This window comes from Myotis myotis, unplaced genomic scaffold (genome assembly GCF_014108235.1).
Source record: "Myotis myotis isolate mMyoMyo1 unplaced genomic scaffold, mMyoMyo1.p scaffold_m19_p_16, whole genome shotgun sequence".
Lineage (NCBI taxonomy): Eukaryota > Metazoa > Chordata > Mammalia > Chiroptera > Vespertilionidae > Myotis > Myotis myotis.
Genome location: NW_023416320.1, coordinates 30,937,482 through 30,959,063, shown reverse-complemented (window position 1 = coordinate 30,959,063; position 21,582 = coordinate 30,937,482). Strand labels below are relative to the sequence as shown.

General features: G+C 38.6%; 1 protein-coding gene across 1 annotated transcript in view; it reads right to left on the bottom strand.

Annotated features, from left to right (window-relative positions):
• Window positions 1–5,349: 5,349 nt before the first annotated feature.
• Window positions 5,350–21,582, bottom strand: part of RAB2A (RAB2A, member RAS oncogene family) — a 72,774-nt gene continuing 56,541 nt past the window's right edge. The window contains exons 7-8 of the mRNA XM_036338321.1: window positions 8,638–8,706; window positions 5,350–6,655 (exon numbers count right to left, since the gene is read on the bottom strand). Coding sequence (XP_036194214.1) covers window positions 6,560–6,655; window positions 8,638–8,706 — 165 coding nt within the window. The 3' untranslated portion in view covers window positions 5,350–6,559. The remainder of the gene's footprint in view (window positions 6,656–8,637; window positions 8,707–21,582) is intronic.

Here is a 21,582-nt window from a genome sequence, read left to right as displayed (position 1 = left end):
GAAGGATGACAGTGAAAGTAAATGTCCCCCCCACAGAGGCAACCATTATTACTTGAGAAAAGCCACTTAGCACCAAAGAAGTAGGAAGGACATCATCTTAAAAAAAAATTTGCCCTGGCCAGTGTGTCTCAGTTGGTTGGGCATTGCCCATGCACCAAAAAGTTACTGGTTCATTTCCCAGTCAGGGCACATACCCAGGTTGTGGGTCAATCAGGGCATACAGGAGGCAGCCGATCAGATGTTTTTCTCTCCTCCTCCACCCCCCCCCCACTCTCTCTCTCTCAAAAAAAATCAATAAAAATAATTTTTAAAAACTATTGATTGGAGAGAGAGAGAGAGAGAGAGAGAGAGAGAGAGAGAGAGAGAGAGAGAGGATGGGGTGGGGAAGAGAGAGAGAGAGTTTTTTCACTTAGTTAGGTGTTCATTGGTTGATTTGTGCATGTGCCCTGACTAGGGATTGAACCTGCAACATTGGTGTATCAGGACAATGCTCTAACCAACTGAACTACCTGGCCAGGGCCAACAAATAGACTTTATTTTAAAGAACAATTTTAGGTTCATCACAAATCAGGTTGCCATATACCCCATGTCCCCGTATTTGTTCTGTAATGCCATCGTTTATGAAAATAGAGTACACAGGCACTTAGGAAAAGACGCAGCGGAGGGCAGGCTTTGTGGTTGTGTACCACATTCTTGTACACGCAGCTTCTGTGCAGCAGCAGCTCATGGGAACTGGAATGTGACCATTTTAGTGCAAAAGTAATTGTCAACTAGAAGATTGCCGTGGCTTCCTCCCTAGTGATTCCCTCACCCTCCACCTGGTCGCCTTCACTCTTGTCCTCATGCTCTGTACTTGCTTAGCATCATACTCATAAATGATCATAAATTATTTCAAACGCAAACACAACCCCTCGTGGTCAGCTTGCCCTACTTTTTCATTGTCCCTACTTTCTTACTTCCACAACAGGAGGGACACCATTCCTAGCATTTGTTATATCTTCACTTTCATTTTCATCATAAGATCACACTTTGTATACATTTGACACATGCTTCAATTTTAAACTGAATTCTAAAAATCTTATTTTTAATGTCATATCCAGAAGGTCCTATGTGCAGCATCTATTTCTCATGAAATCTCTACATAAAAAAATTTCATATTCTGAATGTCATCCTGATGTATAAATTAAATTACTCTGAAGCAGGAAGATGTAAACATAGTATTTCTAGAGATTAATTTCGCTTCTCTCAGGATGAGCTAGCTCAAATGTGCTGAGCAGTGAAGCAGCTGTTACCCTTCCTTAAACCCATGGCTTCAACATGACCTTTCACTGAAGATACAGATAACCTATAAAAAATGTCTTCATCCATAGACTAGAAGGGATATAGTCACTTTCTAGGGTGATTGTAACAAAGTGCCAAAAAAAAAAAAAAAAAAAAACTGGGTGGCTTAAAACAACAGAAACTTAGTCTTTCAGTTTTGAAGGGTAAAAGATTGAAGTCCAGATGTCAGCAGGCCCGACTCCCTCTGAAACCTGTAGGTGACTCTTTCCTTGCCTCATCCTCTCTGGTGGCTTGCTGGCCATCTTTGATGTCCTTGGTTGAGGCTGCCTAATGTCAAGCTCTGACCTTGTTGTCACATGGCCTCCCGGTGTGTCTGTCTTCACCTGCTGTCTTCTTAGGACATCAATAGGACTTCATCTTAACTGATCGCATCTGCAACAGTCCTATTTCCAAATAAAGACAAATTCTGAGATCCTGGGTTAGGACATCAGCATTTTTTTTTTTTCCCCCCATGGGGAGGGAGAATCACAATTCAACTCGTATCAAGGGAGAAGGGAAACTTCACATATTTATTTACTTTTTTAGTTTTTATTTTTAGAGAGAAAAGGAGGGAGAAAAACATCAGTGAGAGAAACATCATTGATTGCCTGGCTCCTGCATGCCCCCTCCTGGGGATCGAGCCCATAACCCAGGCTGGGAATCGAACTGGTGACCTATTGGTTCATGGGTCAACACTCAACCACACTGGCTTTGCCACACACTTAAGTTTTGAGGGCAACTCATAAGGCAGCATTTTTGTTTAATGGAGACAAAATCCTATTTACAAGAAAGTGCATAAAGCAAATGTGCATCCTATATAATAAAAGCCTTAATATGCTAGTACGGTCATGTGGTCATCTGTTCAAACAAAGGATAACATGCTAATGATAATGATATGCTAAGGCCGTTCAACCCCTCGCTATGATGTACAATGACCACCAGGGGGCAGTTGACCAGTTGCTATGATGTGTACTACCAGGGGGCAGATGCTCAATGCAGGAGCTGCCCCCTAGTGTCAGTGAGCTCCCACAGGGGGAGCGCTGTTCAGCCAGAAGCCTGGCTCATGGCTGGCGAGTGCAGCAGCGGTAGCAGGAGCCTCTCCCGCCTCCGCAGCAGCACTGTCAGTGGGGACATCCCCCAAGGGCTCCTGGACTGCGAGAGGGAACAGGCCCGGCTGAGGGACCCTCCCCCCCTCCCCAGTGTGCGTACTTTGTGCACCAGGCCTCTAGTATATTATAAAGCAAAACCCATGTAACCCCCACTGTTGCTACCAGAGAAGGCCCGGGTGCCCTTCCTTCGTCAAAACCCTCCTCTAGACCCACCCAGCATCCCACATTGCATTTAGTCGTCATGCCACCGTCTCCTCCCATGTGTTCCTCATTCATTTTAAATTTTTTTATTTATTGATTTTAGAGAGAGGGAGGTGGGAGAGACATCAGTTTGTTGTTCCACTTACTTATGCATTCATTGGTTGATTCTTGCATGTGCCCTGAAAGGGAATTGAACCTGCAACCATGGCGTATTGGGACAATGCTCTAATCAACTGAGCTACCCAGCCAGGGCAGTTCCCCATTCTTTATCTTTTATAGCCTTGATATTTTTGACGAGCACCGGCCACTTACTTTGCAGGATGTTCAATTTGGGGTTGTCGAGGTTTCCTAATGATCAGTTGCGGCTATATATTTTGGCAAGAATCCCGCCAGGTGGCTCAGCTGCTTGGAGCACTGTCCTGCATATCAAGAGGTTGTAGGCTCGATTCTCAGTCCAAGGGCACATGCCTGAGCTGCAGGTTTGGTCTTCAGTCAGGGCAGCTATGGGGAGGCAACTGATTGATTTTTCTCTCTCCATTCCTCTCTAAAAATCAATAAAAACATGTCTCCCAGTGAAAATATATTTTGGTATTTGTTTTAATTTGCATTTCTCCAAATATGTTTTTTAAAATATATATTTTATAGCTTTTTTTTGTGAATCTACTGTCTTTTTCTGTTTTTTTTTGTGTGTGTGTGTGTGTGTTTTTCTATCAGGTGTTCGGTCCTTTGCCCTTAAATTTTTGAGTTAGCCTCATGATTTTGTAAAGCTAATGAACACTGAATATATACACTGGCACTTTAAAGTTTCCCATCATGACTTCAACCAAGTAGGTACCATCGTATATATATATGTGTGTATATATATATATATATATATATATATATATATATATATATACACACACACACACACACACACACACACACACACACACACATATATAATCTGGTATCTATCCCAATGCAATATGAGATGCTCTCCTATAAGTTAGGTCCTATTTTCATTTGAACCCCCAAGCACATGTAAACTCTAAGGAACACAAGTAGATATGTTGGTTTGTCTATTTGTATAGTCAATTCTTATTATCTTGAAACAGGGTTATCTTCTTTCATTATTAAGGTTTTCTTCTTATATTATTTTTTAGCTCATATAGTCAAACCCTATTCTGCCAACTTTATTACTTAGCTCAGATGGAGCTTCACTTATGAGAAAAATCAGTACTTAATGTTCCAAAGCCAGATATAAATTATTTTTTGAGTAATTAGACATATTTTGGTATCATTTACACTCCTACCCTATTGACTATTAGGAGATAAAGAGACAATTTTCCAGTTAATAGGGTATATTAAAATTAAAACACACATACACACACAAAAAAACTGTATGAAGATTCACTTTAGTTCCCATACACAAAGTGTGGCAAAAGTAGGTTTACAGTTGTATAGAAAATAACAATACAGGAATAACCTGTTTCCCATACTCACAACTGTAAACCTACACTTGCTCCACCTTGTATTGTTGAATCATATGCCTAATTTATGCTACTCTTCCAAAAATTGCTCTCCATTCAGTTGTCTTAAATTCAAGAGAAATAGTAAAACTACCTTTATGAAGATTGCAATTTTGGAATGTTACATGTTGAGACTTTAAAAGTTGTATTTATCTTTTTAGTGACTGGTTTTCTAGCTCTTAAAACAGGTCCATAGGATGCTATAAAAACTAATCAAAGATTAAAGACTCAATTACAGTATTAAAGATTCAATTACAGGTGCCACTATTACATTACCTATGATAGGGATGATAAAACGAGCAAAGAGTAGAAAGCAGACAGTAACATTACTTTATCAATTGACTAAGTAGGTGAGATACAGAGAAAGTGGTAATGAACTAGAGAAGTCCACTCACTACTCACCTCTGCAGCCCAGGCCTGAGGCAGGTTAAGGTTGCTGTGGTAGGAGCGGTATTTGAGGGCTGTATCTTTTCTTAGGGTATTAAAGTACATGTGCTGCTTTTATTTACTTAACCATTAGTTGCTCTCTTATACTTGATTTATAAAAGAATTAGTCTAGACAGCATGAAAAAGGAACACATTAAACTTCTGGAAAACCTCACAGCAATTTTAAAAATAATATCCAAAGAATGATCCTCTTCTTGGTGTGGAGTGGAACAATTCCTAGTTGCCTTAACTTTTTCCCTCATCACTAGAGAGACTGAATGGTACAATCAATGATTCTGGGTATGACCACTTTTAGGGAAAAATAGTTTACAATAAAAATACTCAAGAAACTCCATGTCCTCTCCCCTTAGCCCCGCCCTCCAGGAGCTGGTTAAAACAAAACTAAGATAGGTGACATCCCCCAAGAGTAATACTATAGTTTTAACAGGGCATTGCTGAACATTCAGGGAAGACCTAGAAAAAAAGGTGAAATCATGAGTGAACTGAAGGTTAAGTTTCATATTTAGAACTTGTTTATAAGTATTTTTTGTAGTTTAAATGTGCTTTTGTGCTGGTTGAGAAGAAAATATTGCTTACATCATCAATAACCAAAAGAATTTCAATATTGTGAAGAGTTTTTTTTAACATTTTAGCACATTTTTTAAAAAGGGCATTAAACATTCTGACCCTTTAAAAAATATGCTTAGATACATGTAAAAGCTGTGGATGGACTAAAAAAAAAGATTTTTAAAAACTGATGTGGTCATAATAAAAAAAAAGAACACTTTTATACATAGGATTTTATTTTGCACTGCTATAACAATTTCATTATAGACTAGGGAAGAAAAAAAAAGGATAAAACCATCATACTGAGTAAGTTACTAAAGCTTTTCTACTTTTTAACAGGGATCTTCCATCTGGTAGATTTATTGTCATATCCCCTTCAAAACAGACAAGAATTACCATATTTAAAAGATTATAGGTTACCACTGAAAGAAAAATTTTACACAGTCACTGTACATCAAGGTTGAAAAACTATCCTGCATGGAAAATATACTTAGAAATCATGTGAATAAAAGAAAAGTTATTGTGTTTAAGGAAAAAATTGAAGTCCTCATAATGTGCCACCTAAATGTGGACATTCATTCTTCTTGGAGTCGCTTAGGTGTAGGAAGTTCTTGCTTCTGCCCATTTCACTCATTATACTGTGTTTTTACCCAACAGCATTCATTAAGGCAAACAAATCCTTTTCTGAGGAGGCCTTAAAGAAATTGTGGACAAACAGCAAACTTTTGGCATTAAAACAGGTTAACACATACATAGCCTTTATAATGTACATTAAGCATATTTTTCTTGGACTAGTGACAAGAGAAGATGAACATGCTTGCTAACAATGTCAAAAAGTTTAAAATTCAGTGTCCAAGCAATTCCTAACAATGCTTTAAGCTCTAAACAGTTTAGAATTTATGCAAATGCATTAATGAATTCAAGCTTGGCAAATTACACCCAAGCAGGTTATTAAACTATATGTACAGAAAGTAACTGATAAATATAGAATTAAAAGAATCCTTCTGTTTTTCCTTATAGCCTTGAAAATTGACAAACTTTTTGAGGACAGTTCTATTAATATTAAGCATTAGGTAACCACAGGTGTTGGGAAACCTAACTACACAAACTGATTTAAAATACTCAAGATGACTTTGTAGTGTTTAATACAATTCAGTTCGTAGGTAAGGGCACAAGACAACATTTAACAAAAATAATCACATCAATTGACCTAGAAATCAAATGCAAATAGATATGAATACAATCTCCAAAATCTGTCTTTTTAAGTGAACATTAACCATTTATTCAAAGTTATACAAGAATTTGAAAGAGTAAAGTCTTCTGTGACATAAAGCCATTTCAAACAGTTTCATGTCGCAGCTGAGTAGGAGAGGGTGAAAGAGCAGTGAGTAGCCCCATTTGGGCAGCGCGACGGTAAAAACAGACTCAACAGCAGCCTCCTCCGGCCTGCTGTCCTCCCTGATTGCCTGCAAGCGTGGCGTTGGTAGCAGCATGCTGAGGGCCAATTTTAATGCCATTTGCCTGAAATAAAAGACAACGAATAATACATATAACTGGATCCAATAAAAATCCATTGCTTTCTTAATGATAGAATTTTACCAAACAACTCGGAAAAATATTAAGGAGATTTTTACAACAATTAAAACCATCTCTCTCAGGGGCTGTTTCTTCCTTTTAGGAACAATATTGTGGAAATATTTCTGAAAACAATTACTGCAAGTCATCTTTAAAAGATAAAACTATGTAAAGCCTATGCTGCTCTAATACAATGTCAAATCTTCTCTCTAGACAGCATTTCTCTTCCATGTTGAATCAGCTGTACAGGCTAAGGGCGTAAGAGTGTTCTGTGTCATCAATAATTTCTATGATCCCCAAAGACATGGCAGCTTGCCAAGAACCCACACACAGAGCAGTTCTTTCATTCATCAAACTCACACTTATGTCTTAACCCTCACTCCCTCAAGTGGATTTTACCTAAAAATACAACACTTTGAGAAAAGTAATACAGTAGCTTCAGAAATTAAGCTCTTAAGGAAACTTTACGTCACAGTAAATCTCAGATTTATAGTGCTTGGCAGTTGTTCTGCAACAGTAGTAGCCTTGGGGTTTCTGGCACTAGCTCAGTATTGACAGCAGCTGATGTGGTTTCTTTTCGCTCTTTTGACTCCTCTTTAATAAAAAGCATGCCCTATGGCTCATTGGTTTCGCCCCCTCTGGGCTGGTAGCAACTTCTTGAGGAATCAAGGAGTCAGATTTGGCATTTGGCCAAATAAATCGCATGGCCTGTTGGCTCCTGACAGCACATTACAATCAAAGCTGCACCAGGCACAGTGCAGCAGTCAGCTACTATATGAAACCAGACAGAAACAATGAACGTGCACTTTTACAGAGAGGCTCAATTACTGTTCAATTTATATGGCATTAGTCTCTGAATGGTGTTGCCTTTAAATTAACACAAGATCTATTGCCATATAAACCTAGAAGATAGGATTTAGGAACCATAATATTCCAAATTAAAACAAATGAGAAAATCAAGTACTTTTTAGAAAATTTAGGTAAACTGTGGTTTTGGCAAAGAATACTGAGGCAAATAATAAAGAGCCTCATTTATGTATAGGCCAAGAGACACATATGCAATGGCTTTCTAGTATAGCGCTTTCCTATCTGTACCTGGGTGAGGAATAAGAGTTTCTCGCTTGGAAACAAAAAGTCTTCATATAGAATGGCAAATATGTTTATGTAACAGTAAATCATTTGCTAGAGCCATAAAGTGGGGATTTAGGTCAAAATGAAGACCTTTGGTAAACACTCTGAATTATACGCTTCATAGCTTTACATTTTATCCTAATCACGTTGAATAAAAAACAAACACAAAACCCCCAAGAAAAACAATGGCCAGTGCCAATGGCCAATTACATATATTAATTTAGTTTCCTGAAAATATGCTATGCTATACTAAAAATAATTTCCAAGTTAGGTATTTCCCACTTTCATATCAAACAACAGGGAGAGCATCATCTCGCATTAGTGACATAGTACATGCATTTACACAACTAGAAAATTATTCCCAAAAGCAGATGACACCATATGGACATGTGGATGAAAGTGGATTTTCTTCTCTCTTTGGAGGATTTATATTATGTTGCATTGCTTACAACAAATGGATAGGGTCACTGATTTTAATCCATTTCCGCATATAGTGATGCTCTACTAGAACACAAACATTTAACTATTTTACAATATCCAACAATTTTCAGTTATATGATTATAAACTACAGTATTAAATGGCACCACATATCCATTTTAGGAATTAAAAAATATAAAATCATAAATCCAAGTAGTAATTAAAATTCAGTTTTAAATTAATTTAAGTATATGATTATTTAACCACTATGCTGTACACCCGAAACTAATACAAACAGTAGATGTAAACTATACTTGAAAAAAAAACACCACACATACAAATAAATTAATATTAACCAATAATTTTAATATGTATATACCTCATTATTAATGTCAAAGACTCCTTCTTGGATTTTTTCATAAATTTCTTTTGCTGTATTAATAAATGCCTGAAATATAAGGTAGAAAAATTGGTTCAAATTACTTAAAACCACACAGAAAAAGGTTATTATATAAAAGCTATATAGAATATCATAAAGTTCAACATAAGAAAATCAACCAATTAGTCATACGTTACAGTAATAGAATAAAGGACAAAAATCATATACTAATGTCAATAGATGCAGAAGAAGCATTTGACAAAATCCAACAATCTTTCATGGTAAAAACACTCAACGAAGTAGGACTAGGAGGAAAATTCCTTAACCTGATAAACAGCATCTAAGAAAAACCGATAACTAACACTGTATCCAGTGGAGAAGGCTGAAAGCTTTCTCCCTAAGATCAACAACAGATCAAGAGCCCAGCTAGTGTGGTTCAGTGGTTGAGTGTTGATCTATGAACCAGGTCACGGTTCAATTCCTGGTAAGGCACATGCCTGGGTTGTGGGCTCCATCCCCAATTAGGGGGCATTCAGGAGGCAGCCAATCAATGATTCTCTCATCACTGATGTTTCTATCTCTCTCTCCCTTCCTCTCTGAAATCAATAAAAAAAATATTTTTAAAAAAGAACAGAGCAAAAAATGTATATGAACATTCATTAGTATTATTTGCAGCAATAGCCAAAAGGTGAAAACAACACAAATGTTCGACTGACGAATGAAGCCCAAAATGTGGTATAGCCATATAATGGAATTGTATTCAGCCATAAAGAATGAAGTACTGCTTCATGCTAAATATGGATGAAACTTAAGAACATTATGCCAAGTAAAAGAAGCCAGACATAAAAGAACACATTTAATTTGATTCCATATATATGAAATGTTCGAGGAGGTCAATCTAGAGAGAGAGAAAGTGGATTATTGGTTGTTAGGGGTTAAGAGAAGGGGGAAATAGAGAACAACTGCTAATGAATATGGGGTTCAGGTTAGGGTGATGAAACTTCTGAAATTAGTGGTAATGGTTGCGCAACTTTGTGAATATGCTAAAACCCACTGAATTATACCCTTTAACAGCACACAGGAGAAAAACACGTCAACTATATAAACTACATTACGTCCATGTTGAAACTAGCTTACTTCTGGAGGTTACTGTTCCACACAACATCCTTTTGGCCAGGACAATGTATTACTTAATATTCAGTTAGAGACAGAAAAATCAAAGTATGCTTATCATACAGAGATGAAAAGGCAGCTCATGCCATGTTGAACCAAGTTTCACCCTTTTTTCATACAGCACACTACTAAATACCAACATTAATCCACAAACATTCTATAGTTATGCAAAATATTGAAACATTGTATGCAAGCATTGCCAATGCTATGGAAGGTGTTTCTAAATTTTAAGATTTGAGAGATCACAAAAAACAGTATTAAGACGACAGGTCCTCTTTAGCATTCTATAAAAATTCATAAAGATATCTTTTCTTTTCTACACTGAGACAGACTTAATTCAAATTTTGAAAAGTAAACAGCGTTCATAGAGAGGAACAAATCACACCTTTCGTCTTTTCCACACTGGAAATATCTGACTGCTGAACTTGCCACCAGAGCTTTTGTTTCCTAATTAACAGGACTGATATGTTTTCACCTTTAAAGGCCTTACAGCTCCCCAGAGTAATCAATCTACTGCAGCTCAATTACTGCACCAAGAACACACCAGTCAGGGAAGGAGACATGAACGACTGCGGCAGGAACAGAGAGATATGAATATGCATAAACTCTAAGTGGCTGATCGAATCATCAGAGAGGGTCATGAGAATTTGCAGCAAAATAATGAGAAGAATTAATCACTGCAGATTCATAAGGCACTTGGGAAGTGAGTGCACCTTTCATGTGTGTGCTGGAGTTAAAGGGAAGGAGAAACGGGCTTTCAGCCAGCTATGAATTGATTTATATTCCTCAAAATTGAAGTTATCCTAATAAATCAGGAAAAATTTAACTTTATTCCCAATAACATGGCAATTATGGTGATGGCTTCAGAAACCAGGCTGACTAAATACTGAAGTCAACAGATTCATAAATTCACAGGGCTGGAATTCCTTACAGGGGCACCCATATGTGTACATTTCAGTAGAACGTTACACAGAGCTACAAGGTCCTATAAGTGAGTTATAACTTTATATAAACACTTACGTTATAAAAGTCAATATTAAATGTGCAATTTAACAAATTGACTTTTTGCTAAGGAGTTGATGAATCACTTCAAAAACTGCCTTAAGAAAAAAGTAAAACCTTCCTTAAGAAAGCTACGCTACATAAAATTTCCTAATCACTAATTTTATTGCTAAATAGTACTTATTATAGAGCAGATACTAGATAAGTGGATTGTTTACCTATATCACAGTGAAAAATATAATATTATTAAGTGATTAATTACTGGTCAATTTTAATGAGTCCTCAGAGTTTAAAACCCAATGTGACAAATGTAGACATTAGTGTACCTGCTTTAAAAATGTGTGGCTATAAATGGAAATTATCCAGTTTCTAAATACAATGAACATTAAGGCTTAGAGCTCAAATGAAACTTTTAAGGTAAGAGTCTTGGGTGTCACAGACAATATCTGTCCACTAAAGCTGCAAGCATCTCAAGAACTTGGAAAGACAAGAGATACTTAATTATTGCAATAATTGGCCAACATTTTCTTTAATTTCTCATTTCACTCTGGTCACTAAAAATCAAGCCCCATATTCAAGGTAGAAATGTAACATTCTGAAATATCTTTAGGACACAGAAAAAAAAAAAGAGGAAATTAGCAACAAGTTAAATAGATAATACAAAGGCTTTACTTTAAAAGCTCATGCTTTAACAAGACAGCCTTAACTTAAAATTCCTTTCAATTTTAGAATTTTAACCAGTTTTACCTTTTCTATTTCCCAGGCTATAAAAGCAAATTCTGAGGCGGGGGAGAAGAAATAAAGAGAGCAGGCGTGAGGGGTGTGTCTGTGCACCTGGTTAAGTGGGGATGAGCATGTGTAGCATTAGGGGAAGGGGTACGGGGGGACTTGCACTCCACAGCAGCTGTGGCAGCAACAGACTTGTGCAGATAGCTCCTGACGGCAGAGTACAAGTGTTAATGATGATGGTCCAAGTCATCCAGGAGAGGGAGGCTCAGTATTTCCCGTTTAACATAAGAAATAGAAAATATGTTTTTAAGAACTTTTATCATTATCCTTACAAGCTTGATGTTTACAAGGGTGAGATTAAAAATCTATGTGGAACACTTATTTCCTTAATATCAGAAAAATGAGCAAGCTGATGGCATACCTACAGAAAAATTTTAACATTAGTTAACACAATACTTGTGAAACATGACATCTTAAAGATCATTACAGGTTTTGTGACACATAAGTAAGAACATTATGTTCATATATACTTCACATTTCACATATAGTTAATCCAAATAGTAACAGGTTACGGAACAGGAAAAAGTATTTGCTGAGAAACTCGTGTCAAAGGATTGCATTATCAACCCTGTGAAACAAACATCATCTAGGCAGATCCATGATTATGAAGTATAAACAGGTTTCCTTGCAGCCAACTTAATTTGGCGAGCCTCTTGCTCTCCCATGCAATGCTCCACTTCAGTATCAGGAGCCTGACTCTCTTCATTTTACCATTAGCTCTCCCCCTTTGCCCTACTTTGATTAACTGCCATGTTCAGTCCTTTACCTTCATTAGCCATTAATTGCCTTCCACCTCATACACTAATCTTTCAACCCTTGGCAGTATTATCTGAATGGTCCTGATAATATCTAAACTTAACACATCGCGGGCAGATCACGAGCATTCTCATGTTTTCATATTATACAGTGTTTTACATAAATGTTAAAGGCACGCCTTAAAACTGAATACCCATTGTATTTTGAAGTTACTATTACATGTTTTTACAAGCTAATCTCTTTTTAAAGTATGATACTTTGTAAAACACTTTTTGTACTTGTTCAATAGAAACTTATCTGGCCACTGGGTAAAGCTAGCAATAAAACTACTAATGCTCAATGTGTTAAGTAAATTTTCAGGGACTTTTATAGCACAAATCAAAGTAAATGTACGGCAAAACTATAAATGCATTATGATTCAAATACCTATTGGGCACACACACTAACAACCCTACCTTTAACATTTGTCATTTACCCAAGGGCATCTATTATATTGTTACCATAGGTCAACACTTCTCTAGGCACTATGGGAGATACAGGAAGAGGATGTAGTTCCTATCGTTGCTGAAATAAACAATTTAGTTGGGAGAATCTAAGCACAAGGCTTAAATCTGTTGAAGATGCGGGGAAAAAAACGTTCTGTGCTGAGTGGCACAGGGAGAACGTGTGCAGGGCAGGACTGAGGCAGGTTTGGCTGCAGGCCGTGCACAATGTGCTAAGAGGGCCTTCACAGCTGACGAGAGAGAATAAAGGCAAAACTATATTTTTATTATGGTTTAACAGTTTTAAAGGCAAAATACTGAAAATAAATTCTCTACAACAGATTAACACTTAAACTATTTCCTTATGTAACATGCTGCCACCTGGTGGAAAGATAAAAATTACAGTGCCTGTTAGGTAAGAATTCAAAATAAATCAAAGTATCTGTTTTATTTAAACATCTTGAACAAATGCTAGAGACAAAGAACCCTGTAAAATAAGCGACTCTTTAGTTTGCTCCTAGAACAGTGGTTCTCAACCTTGGCTGCATATTAGAATCATCTGGGAATCTTTTTAAAATCCTGATTTCCGGGCCTCATCCTCCGGAAATTCTGTTTCTTTGTTATGGGGTGGAGCCACAACATTAGTAACAAAGAAAAAGAATTTCTGGAGGATGAGGCCCAGAAATCAGGATTTCAAAAAGATTCCCTGGTGATTCTAATGTGTAGCCAAGGTTGAGAACCATGTCCTAGAAGAAAACACAAGATAACTAAACTGCTGTTTACTTTTCTTCTCAATTGCTCACAATGCTACAGATGTTACAGGTGTCCATTTGCCGAAGCTAATAACAACCAGTATTGACTAAGTGCTTACTATAGGCCAGTCACTATTCTAAATGATTTATATAGGTGTTTATTATTTCTGAAGAAAAAAAGGATGTATAAAAATAAGGAAATTAATTTTCTTTCATTTGCTTTCAAGAAAATTTGGTTGTGCCCTAGCTGGTTTGGCTCAGTGGATAGAGCGTGGGCCTGTGGACTGATGGGTCCTGGGTTCAATTCCAATCAAGGGCACATGCCCAAGTTGTGGGCTGGATCCTCAGTAGGGGGTGTGCAGGAGGCAGCCAATCAATGATTCTCTCTCATCATTGATGTTTCTGTCTTCCTCTCCCTTCCTTTCTGAAATCAATAAAAATGTATTTTAAAAAAATAAAAGAAAATCTGTTTGTGGGATGAAGGTATTTATACCTACTATAAGATTAGCAAAATGGTTAAGAGTGGGGCTCTAGAACCAGACTTTCTAGGTTCAAACCTCGTGTGTTGCTTTGGACTCACTGCTTAACCTCCTGTAAACAGGATAATAATGGTGCCTATTTCATATTAATTGTTGGGAGGATGAATGTAACACATTCATGAATATAACACAATGAAAACAGTGCTTGCCATGTAGCACTTGATGCACACTAGCTTTTCTCATCATGAATATTTGAGTGTGGTGACATGTGGGGAACGATAGAAGAGGGCACAGGTGCTAGATGTGAATGTTCCCTGAAACACTGTAGACTAAAGGAGAGAAACAGTGATCAACGCTCTTCAGTGAATTGAAAGTAGTTCTTGATTAAATAAAGCTAAACACTTAAGCCCTGGCTGGTTTGGCTCAGTGGATAGAGTGTTGGTCTGTGGACTGAAGGGTCCCGGGTTCAATTCCGGTCAAGGGCACATGCCCGGTTGTGGGCTTGATCCCCAGTAGGGGGCGTACAGGAGGCAGCCAATCAATGATTCTCTCTCATCATTGATGTTTCTATTTCTTTCACCTTCTCCCTTCCTCTCTGAAATCAATAAAAAAATATATATTTTTAAAAAGCTAAACACTTAAAAAGTAAATTAGCAACACATAATGTGTTCAGTGAGCCCTAAAGAATAAAATATATTGAGATCAGACTTAAAGATAGGAAAGTTTTGGGAAAAGGACATTAGATAGAATTCAAGATTGGGCAGTTTAAATACAAATTCTGCTACTTCAAAATGTTCTGACTTTATTTGGTTTAGCTGCAGTGGGAGAGGACTCATACATACATCATCCAATATAGTAGCTTTCAAATTGTATTTCATGGAAATCCTGCAAGGGCCACCCTTGGGGATGAGGTAGTAAGTAGGCAGAGCCCAGAGAAGGGAGACCATTTTCTCATCTTCCCCGCTCATTTCCCACAGCATCCCATCTCCAATTCCAAAGCAAACACAGTCTACTTTTATTTCTTTCATACTGAGTTTCTTGTGTTCCATTAAAAGAGGACCACTGCTATATTTGATTTAAAAAACACACTTCTCACATCCTTTAAAAAGCTTCTAGTTAAAAATTATTTTGGATTTCTAGGATTATTTTGAGAAGTACTTAATATTTGTGATTATTTTCATCCTTTGTATCTTTCCTTCCCTTTACAAAAATTAACAGCACCAGTAAATATTTATTAAGGATGACAGGAGGTGGCCTAAACAAATCTTGACCAGGAAAATAAAGGTGGGAAGGAACTGGAATATTTATGTTAGAAGGGTTTGGGAGATTATAGTATTTAAGAATTACCTATTCCTATTTTCTGTCAGAGACAACACACAGATATGTTTAACTCCTTAGTAATTTATTTCTTCCATTAAACAGGCATTTATTGAGTACCTGATTAGCACCAAGCACCGAGCATACTCAGGTAAATTATGAGTTTCTTTAACCTCAAGGGTATGGTACAGGATAGATGTAATTCAAAACTGAAACAGCGTGGAAACTTCCACAATAGGGAAAATGTGGCATGAACAGCTGATGGAAAACACTGTCAAGAGAAAAAGCCCTGTGAGTGAAGGCCTGAGCAATAGGCAAGCTCCTATTCATTTATTAGGAAAACTGAGGGGAGGAAAGAGCATTCTGGACAGAGGGGCGGATTTTAAGCTCAGTTGGAAGCTGAGGTCAGACAGACATGTCTAGAAGTGGCCCACTAGACATCAAGAAACCCTGAAAAGGTAGGAAACAGGTGGGAGACAGTATCAGAGGATAGTTTAGCAGGGGTGGGGAACGTCCAACCCGTGGGCCGTATAAGGCTCATTAAAGCATTTTGTCTGGCCTGCCAAGGAATTAGGAGTTAATGAAATGTTTGAATAAATATAGCAAGCTAATTTTAAAAAAAAGCATTTTTATTGATTTGAGAGAGAGCAAGGGAGAGGGAGAGAGAGAGAGAGATACATCAATGATGAGAGAGAATCATCGATTGGCTGCCTCTTACACGCCCCTTACTGGGGATCAAGCCCCCAACATGGACATGTGCCCTTGACCAGAATTGAAACGGGGAACCTTTAGTCCACAGGCCAACGCTCTATTCACTGAGCCAAACTGGCTAGGGCCTAGCAGGCTAATTTTTAGGTTGATATTTTGTATGGCTCATGAACGATGTTATAAATATCCAAATGGCCCTTGACAGAATAAAGGTTCCCCACCCCTAGTTAAAGGATGAATTATAAGGAGGTAAAATTGGCAAGAGGGAGACCAGTAAGGAGTCACTTAGTATCTATTTTGGAGAAATTAGCAGGACTTCTTAAGTAGGGTAAGAATGATAAGGTGTTTAAGGAGGACTCCACTTTTGGCTTAAGTGACTGAGATGGAAGGGTATGCCGTGAATAAAAAAGGAAGAAAATCAGATTTCAAGGATGGAATGAAGAGTTATTTTATACATGGAATTCTAATGCTTATGTCATATACAGGTGGGAAAATCTTGGTAGTTGGTGATATATCTATAAACTGTGAGCCTATGAATATATACTACAGATCAATGTGCGTGTGTGTAAGTGTGTGATCTGCACACATCAGCATGATTTTCTTCAGTAAAGTTTAGCTATCCTGGTTTAAAAGTAGAGAAGATGAATGTAACTTTCTTAAGTTAGTGTGCTTTGGATCATCCTTAAAGTTCCCTAGGGTGATGGCTAAATAAGGATAGAGAAGCTGATGCTAGTTAGCAAAATCTTCCAATTTGTGCAAGAGAGTAGTAAATATTTATTAAACTAAACTCTCCTCAAGCCTGATACAGAGTCAGGTCAGATTTCGAGTGGAAAGTCCTGACAACACAGCCCAAGGCAAGTAGGATGTGTCCTCAATCAAATTAAGTCTGTGGATTTTCAAGTACAGGAACAGGACACAAGTCTTAGCAAGGGACCTTGAAATTGGTCTTCTTAGTTTCTGAAGTCTTATCAAGTCATGCGTTTTCCCCCAACATAGAAATCCACCTATCTGATGTCAGTTTAGATGGCAGGTTTCTGCAATCTGTCTCAGGGTCAGCTGGCTGGATTTTCATCTCAGCTCTATCTTTAGCACTTTAACAGCTAAGCCAAGAATGTCCAGTGCTGATTTTTCAACAGTTTTTAAGATATTTTTAATTACCAGACTTTTGCCTCAATTTTTCACAGACACACACCACACACATACATTGTCATAGAGTGCTAAAATAAATTCATGCTCAGGGATGATAAATGAATGGATGCAGAGAAAAAGAGCATATAAATTCTGACTCTGTGTGCTTGTGTGTGGTGGTGTAGGGGAACAGGGAAGTGATGCTATGTATCATTCCCAGAGGAGGCATCAGACTTGACTATCTTTGAAGGATCAAGCAGGAAAGAAGGGCATTTCAAGTACAGAGAACACTTTCTGTGGAGGGTCAAGAGCACTACCCAGCTGCTGGCTCTTAGTTTAATGTGGAGAACACATTGTGGGGAGCTGGCAGAAAAAGAGGCTTGTATTATAAGCACAGGACGTTTGATTCTGAAGCTGTGGGGAACCACACATGATTTAATAAAATTGGGGTGTGACATTCAATTTTCATTTTTAGAAAGATCTCACAGGCAACAGTGGAGAGCAAGCATGTCAAACTCAAAGGCTAACAAAGGCCAAATAAATGAGGAATGCGGGACGCCTCATTTGAAGGAAGAGGACAATTTAGAGAGATATTTAACAGGTAGAAATAACAAGACACAAGTGGAAAATGATACATAGTGACTGAATAAATGACTAAAGCGGTTGGAGAAAGGGACTGCTCTAGGATACTAAAGATCTGCAGACCAGAGAAGGGTTATCAGTTCAGTGTGTGTGGAAGGTCCAAGAGCCACTCATGCAGAGATGTCCAGGTAGCAGTGATCAATGTGGAGCTGAACACACACCCTAAGAAGGGTATTTGAAATCATGGATCTAGGTGACATTTCAACATGAAAGAAAAGCTGGAAAAGGGTCTGGGAAGGCTAAAAGGCACAAAGAGGAGAAAATGGTACTGGAGCTAAGGAAAAAGTTTATAGAAGAGAAGTCAAAAAACCCCCAAGGGATTAAAGTAAGAACAGGAAAGCACTTGTTAGGTGTGGCAATTAGGAGTTCCAGTGCGACCTTGGCCATGCATGGCAGAGGAACTCACTGAGATGTGAAGCAGAATGAGGAAATGGACATGGGTCTTACTACAAGCCAGAAGAGAACATATCCAGAACTGAAAATGACAGATTTTTAAGATAGCTAAAGGTGATTATGTAACTACACGCTGAGAGCCAAGAACCGGTAGAAAAAGAGAGGATGAAGATGATGAGACATTTTGAAGGAATGTCTCTGCGGAGATGGGAAACGACTTTGCCAGATTCCGCAGTTTCCATACTCCTCAGAGTGAATCCATGATCAGCAGCATCAACATCACTTGAGAACTGGATCCAAAAGCAGACTTTCAGGCCACATCCCAGACCTACTGAATCATAATCTGCATTGTAACAGGATTCCTAGGTGACTTGAATGCATATTAATGTTTGAGAAGGACTGCTCCAAATACAACTAACTTATTTGGGAAAATTTTTTTTTACAATATATTCTGAGCTTCAAAATAGTGTCCACATCCTCCACTGCAATCTGTATGTTACCCTGAAGAGAATAAGCAAAATAAAAGAGACACTAATCCCTTATATGTTGTGTGTCCCCACCCCTAATTTCTTTATTTTTTTTGGGGGGGGGGCGGGGGCGGGGAATGACTAAATCACACTTGGAAATCTCTGGGTTACATAAAAGTCAACAAGTTTCTCAACAATGGGTTCTCAAAAACTAATATACTGGGAGAAACCAAGATGGCGGCATAGGTTAACACCAGAGATTGCTGCCTCGAACAACCAATTCAAGGGTACACCTAAAAGACGGAACAGACATCATCCAGAACCACAGGAAGGCTGGCTGAGTGGAAATTCTACAACTAGGAGGAAAGAGAATATCATACCCAGACTCAGAGGAGGCGCAGTGCTGAAGTGAAATACTCAGGTGCGGAGTGCGCGCAGAGCGGGCTGGAGGCGGAGGGCGCGGTTGTTGTTTTCAATCGGGAGGGAGTTTCAGACTCTGAGCTCCAGATCCGGGCGAGTCTCTAGGGACCCAGACTCAAATGGGAGAAGCGGGACTGTCTGGCTTCGGTAGGAACTCGAAGGCAGCTTTCTCTCCGAGGTTTGCAGCGGTTGCTGGGACTCTGTGAGGCAGAGCCCTAACGAAGGAACTGAGAGCAGCCATAACTGCTCGCTCCGCCCGCCCTGTTTGATCCCGTGCGACCCGCCCTGCCCAAGCCCTGCACAGAGCCATTTGCCAGATAGCCTCAGGCAAAGGCTAGATTAGCACCTCCCCAGAGGACAGAAGTTTTCTCACTGCAGACACAGCTGACTCTCACAGCCAGTTGGCCTGAAGGTCAAATCCCCCCAGTATTAACTACAACAATCAAGGCTTAACTACAACAAGACTGCACACAAAGACCACTAGGGGGTGCACCAAGAAAGCATAAAAAAAATGCGGAGACAAAGAAACAGGACAAAACTGTCAAGGGAAGATATAGAGTTCAGAACCACACTTTTAAGGTCTCTCAAGAACTGTCTAGAAGCTGCCGATAAACTTAATGAGATCTACAAGAAATCTAATGAGACCCTCGATGTTATGATAAAGAACCAACTAGAAATTAAGCATACACGGACTGAAATAAAGAATACTATACAGATTCCCAACAGCAGACCAGAGGAGCGCAAGAATCAAGTCAAAGATTTGAAATGCGAGTAAGCAAAATATACCCACTGGAAAAGCAAAATGAAAAAAGAATCCGAAAATACGAAGATAGTGTAAGGAGCCTCTGGGACAGCTTCAAGCGTACCAACATCAGAATTATAGGGGTGCCAGAAGATGAGAGAGACCAAGATATTGAAAACCTATTTGAAGAAATAATGACAGAAAACTTCCCCCACCTGGTGAAAGAAATAGACTTACAGGTCCAGGAAGCGCAGAGAACCCCAAACAAAAGGAATCCAAAGAGGACCACACCAAGACACATCATAATTAAAATGCCAAGAGCAAAAGACAAAGAGAAAATCCTAAAAGCAGCAAGAGAAAGAAACTCAGTTACTTACAAGGGAATACCCATACGACTGTCAGCTGATTTCTCAACAGAAACTTTGCAGGCCAGAAGGGAATGGCAAGAAATATTCAAAGTGATGAATACCAAGAACCTACAACCAAGATTGCTTTATCCAGCAAAGCTATCATTCAGAACAGAAGGTCAGATAAAGAGCTTCACAGATAAGGAAAAGCTAAAGGAGTTCATCACCACCAAACCAGTATTATATGAAATGCTGAAAGGTATCCTTTAAGAAGAGGAAGAAGAAGAAAAAGGTAAAGATACAAATTATGAACAACAAACATGCATCTATCAACAAGTGAATCTAAGAATCAAGTGAATAAATAATCTGGTGATCATAATAGAATCAGGGACATAGAAAGGGAATGGACTGACTATTCTTGGGGGGGAAAGGGGTGTGGGAGATGCGGGAAGAGACTGGACAAAAATCGTGCACCTATGGATGAGGACAGTGGGTGGGGAGTGAGGCGGAGGGTGGGGCGGGAACTGGGAGGAGGGGAGTTATGGGGGGGAAAAAGAGGAACAAATGTAATAATCTGAACAATAAAGATTTAATTTAAAACAAACAAACAAACAAACAAAACAAAACAAAATAAAAAATAATAAAAAAAAACTAATATACTGTTGTAAATCCTGTTTTGTATTTTTTTAAAAAGGGGGAAGGTATATCCAGCTTCTCCTAAACTGGTTTGACTATGTAGAAATGATCATTTTAATGAACACTCCTCAAAGGAGAGAATAACCTTCAGTCCTGCTACTCTCCACTGTGTAGCACAACATAAAGGGGAATGGATGGGGAACTGAAACTCCTGGGGCTGAGTCCTCTAGAGAAAATGGAGATAACGTACGTAAAGAACTCTGACAATGTGCCGTACATATATACAACAGCATTATTATTTCAGCTACTTGACATGTTTCAATCATTTGAAAACACTTCTGAAAGAAATGTTCCACTCTTGTAAATGCTGATAACAGCGTGTGCAATAGAGATCACTGGGTTCCAGGGACAGGAGAAGGGGCTCGTCATCTTCATACCACCTCCTCAGTCTGTCACAGGAGACACCACAGGGTCAGATCTCCCTGGAGCCCTACAGAGCAGGACACTAAACAAAGTTGTGGTTCTGGAGTGAACTGCCAGCGGGTGAGGAGCTGTGAACCTGATGGGAAGCCAGGGCAGTTACCAGCAGACATGGTATCTTGGTGTCCTCAATATCGCTGACCACACAGTCGATTCTTATTTGCTAATCAGCAAAATCTTTAGTAAAATCAAGTTCAAAATAATTTTTTTCAACTAGAGGTAAAGAGCCTAA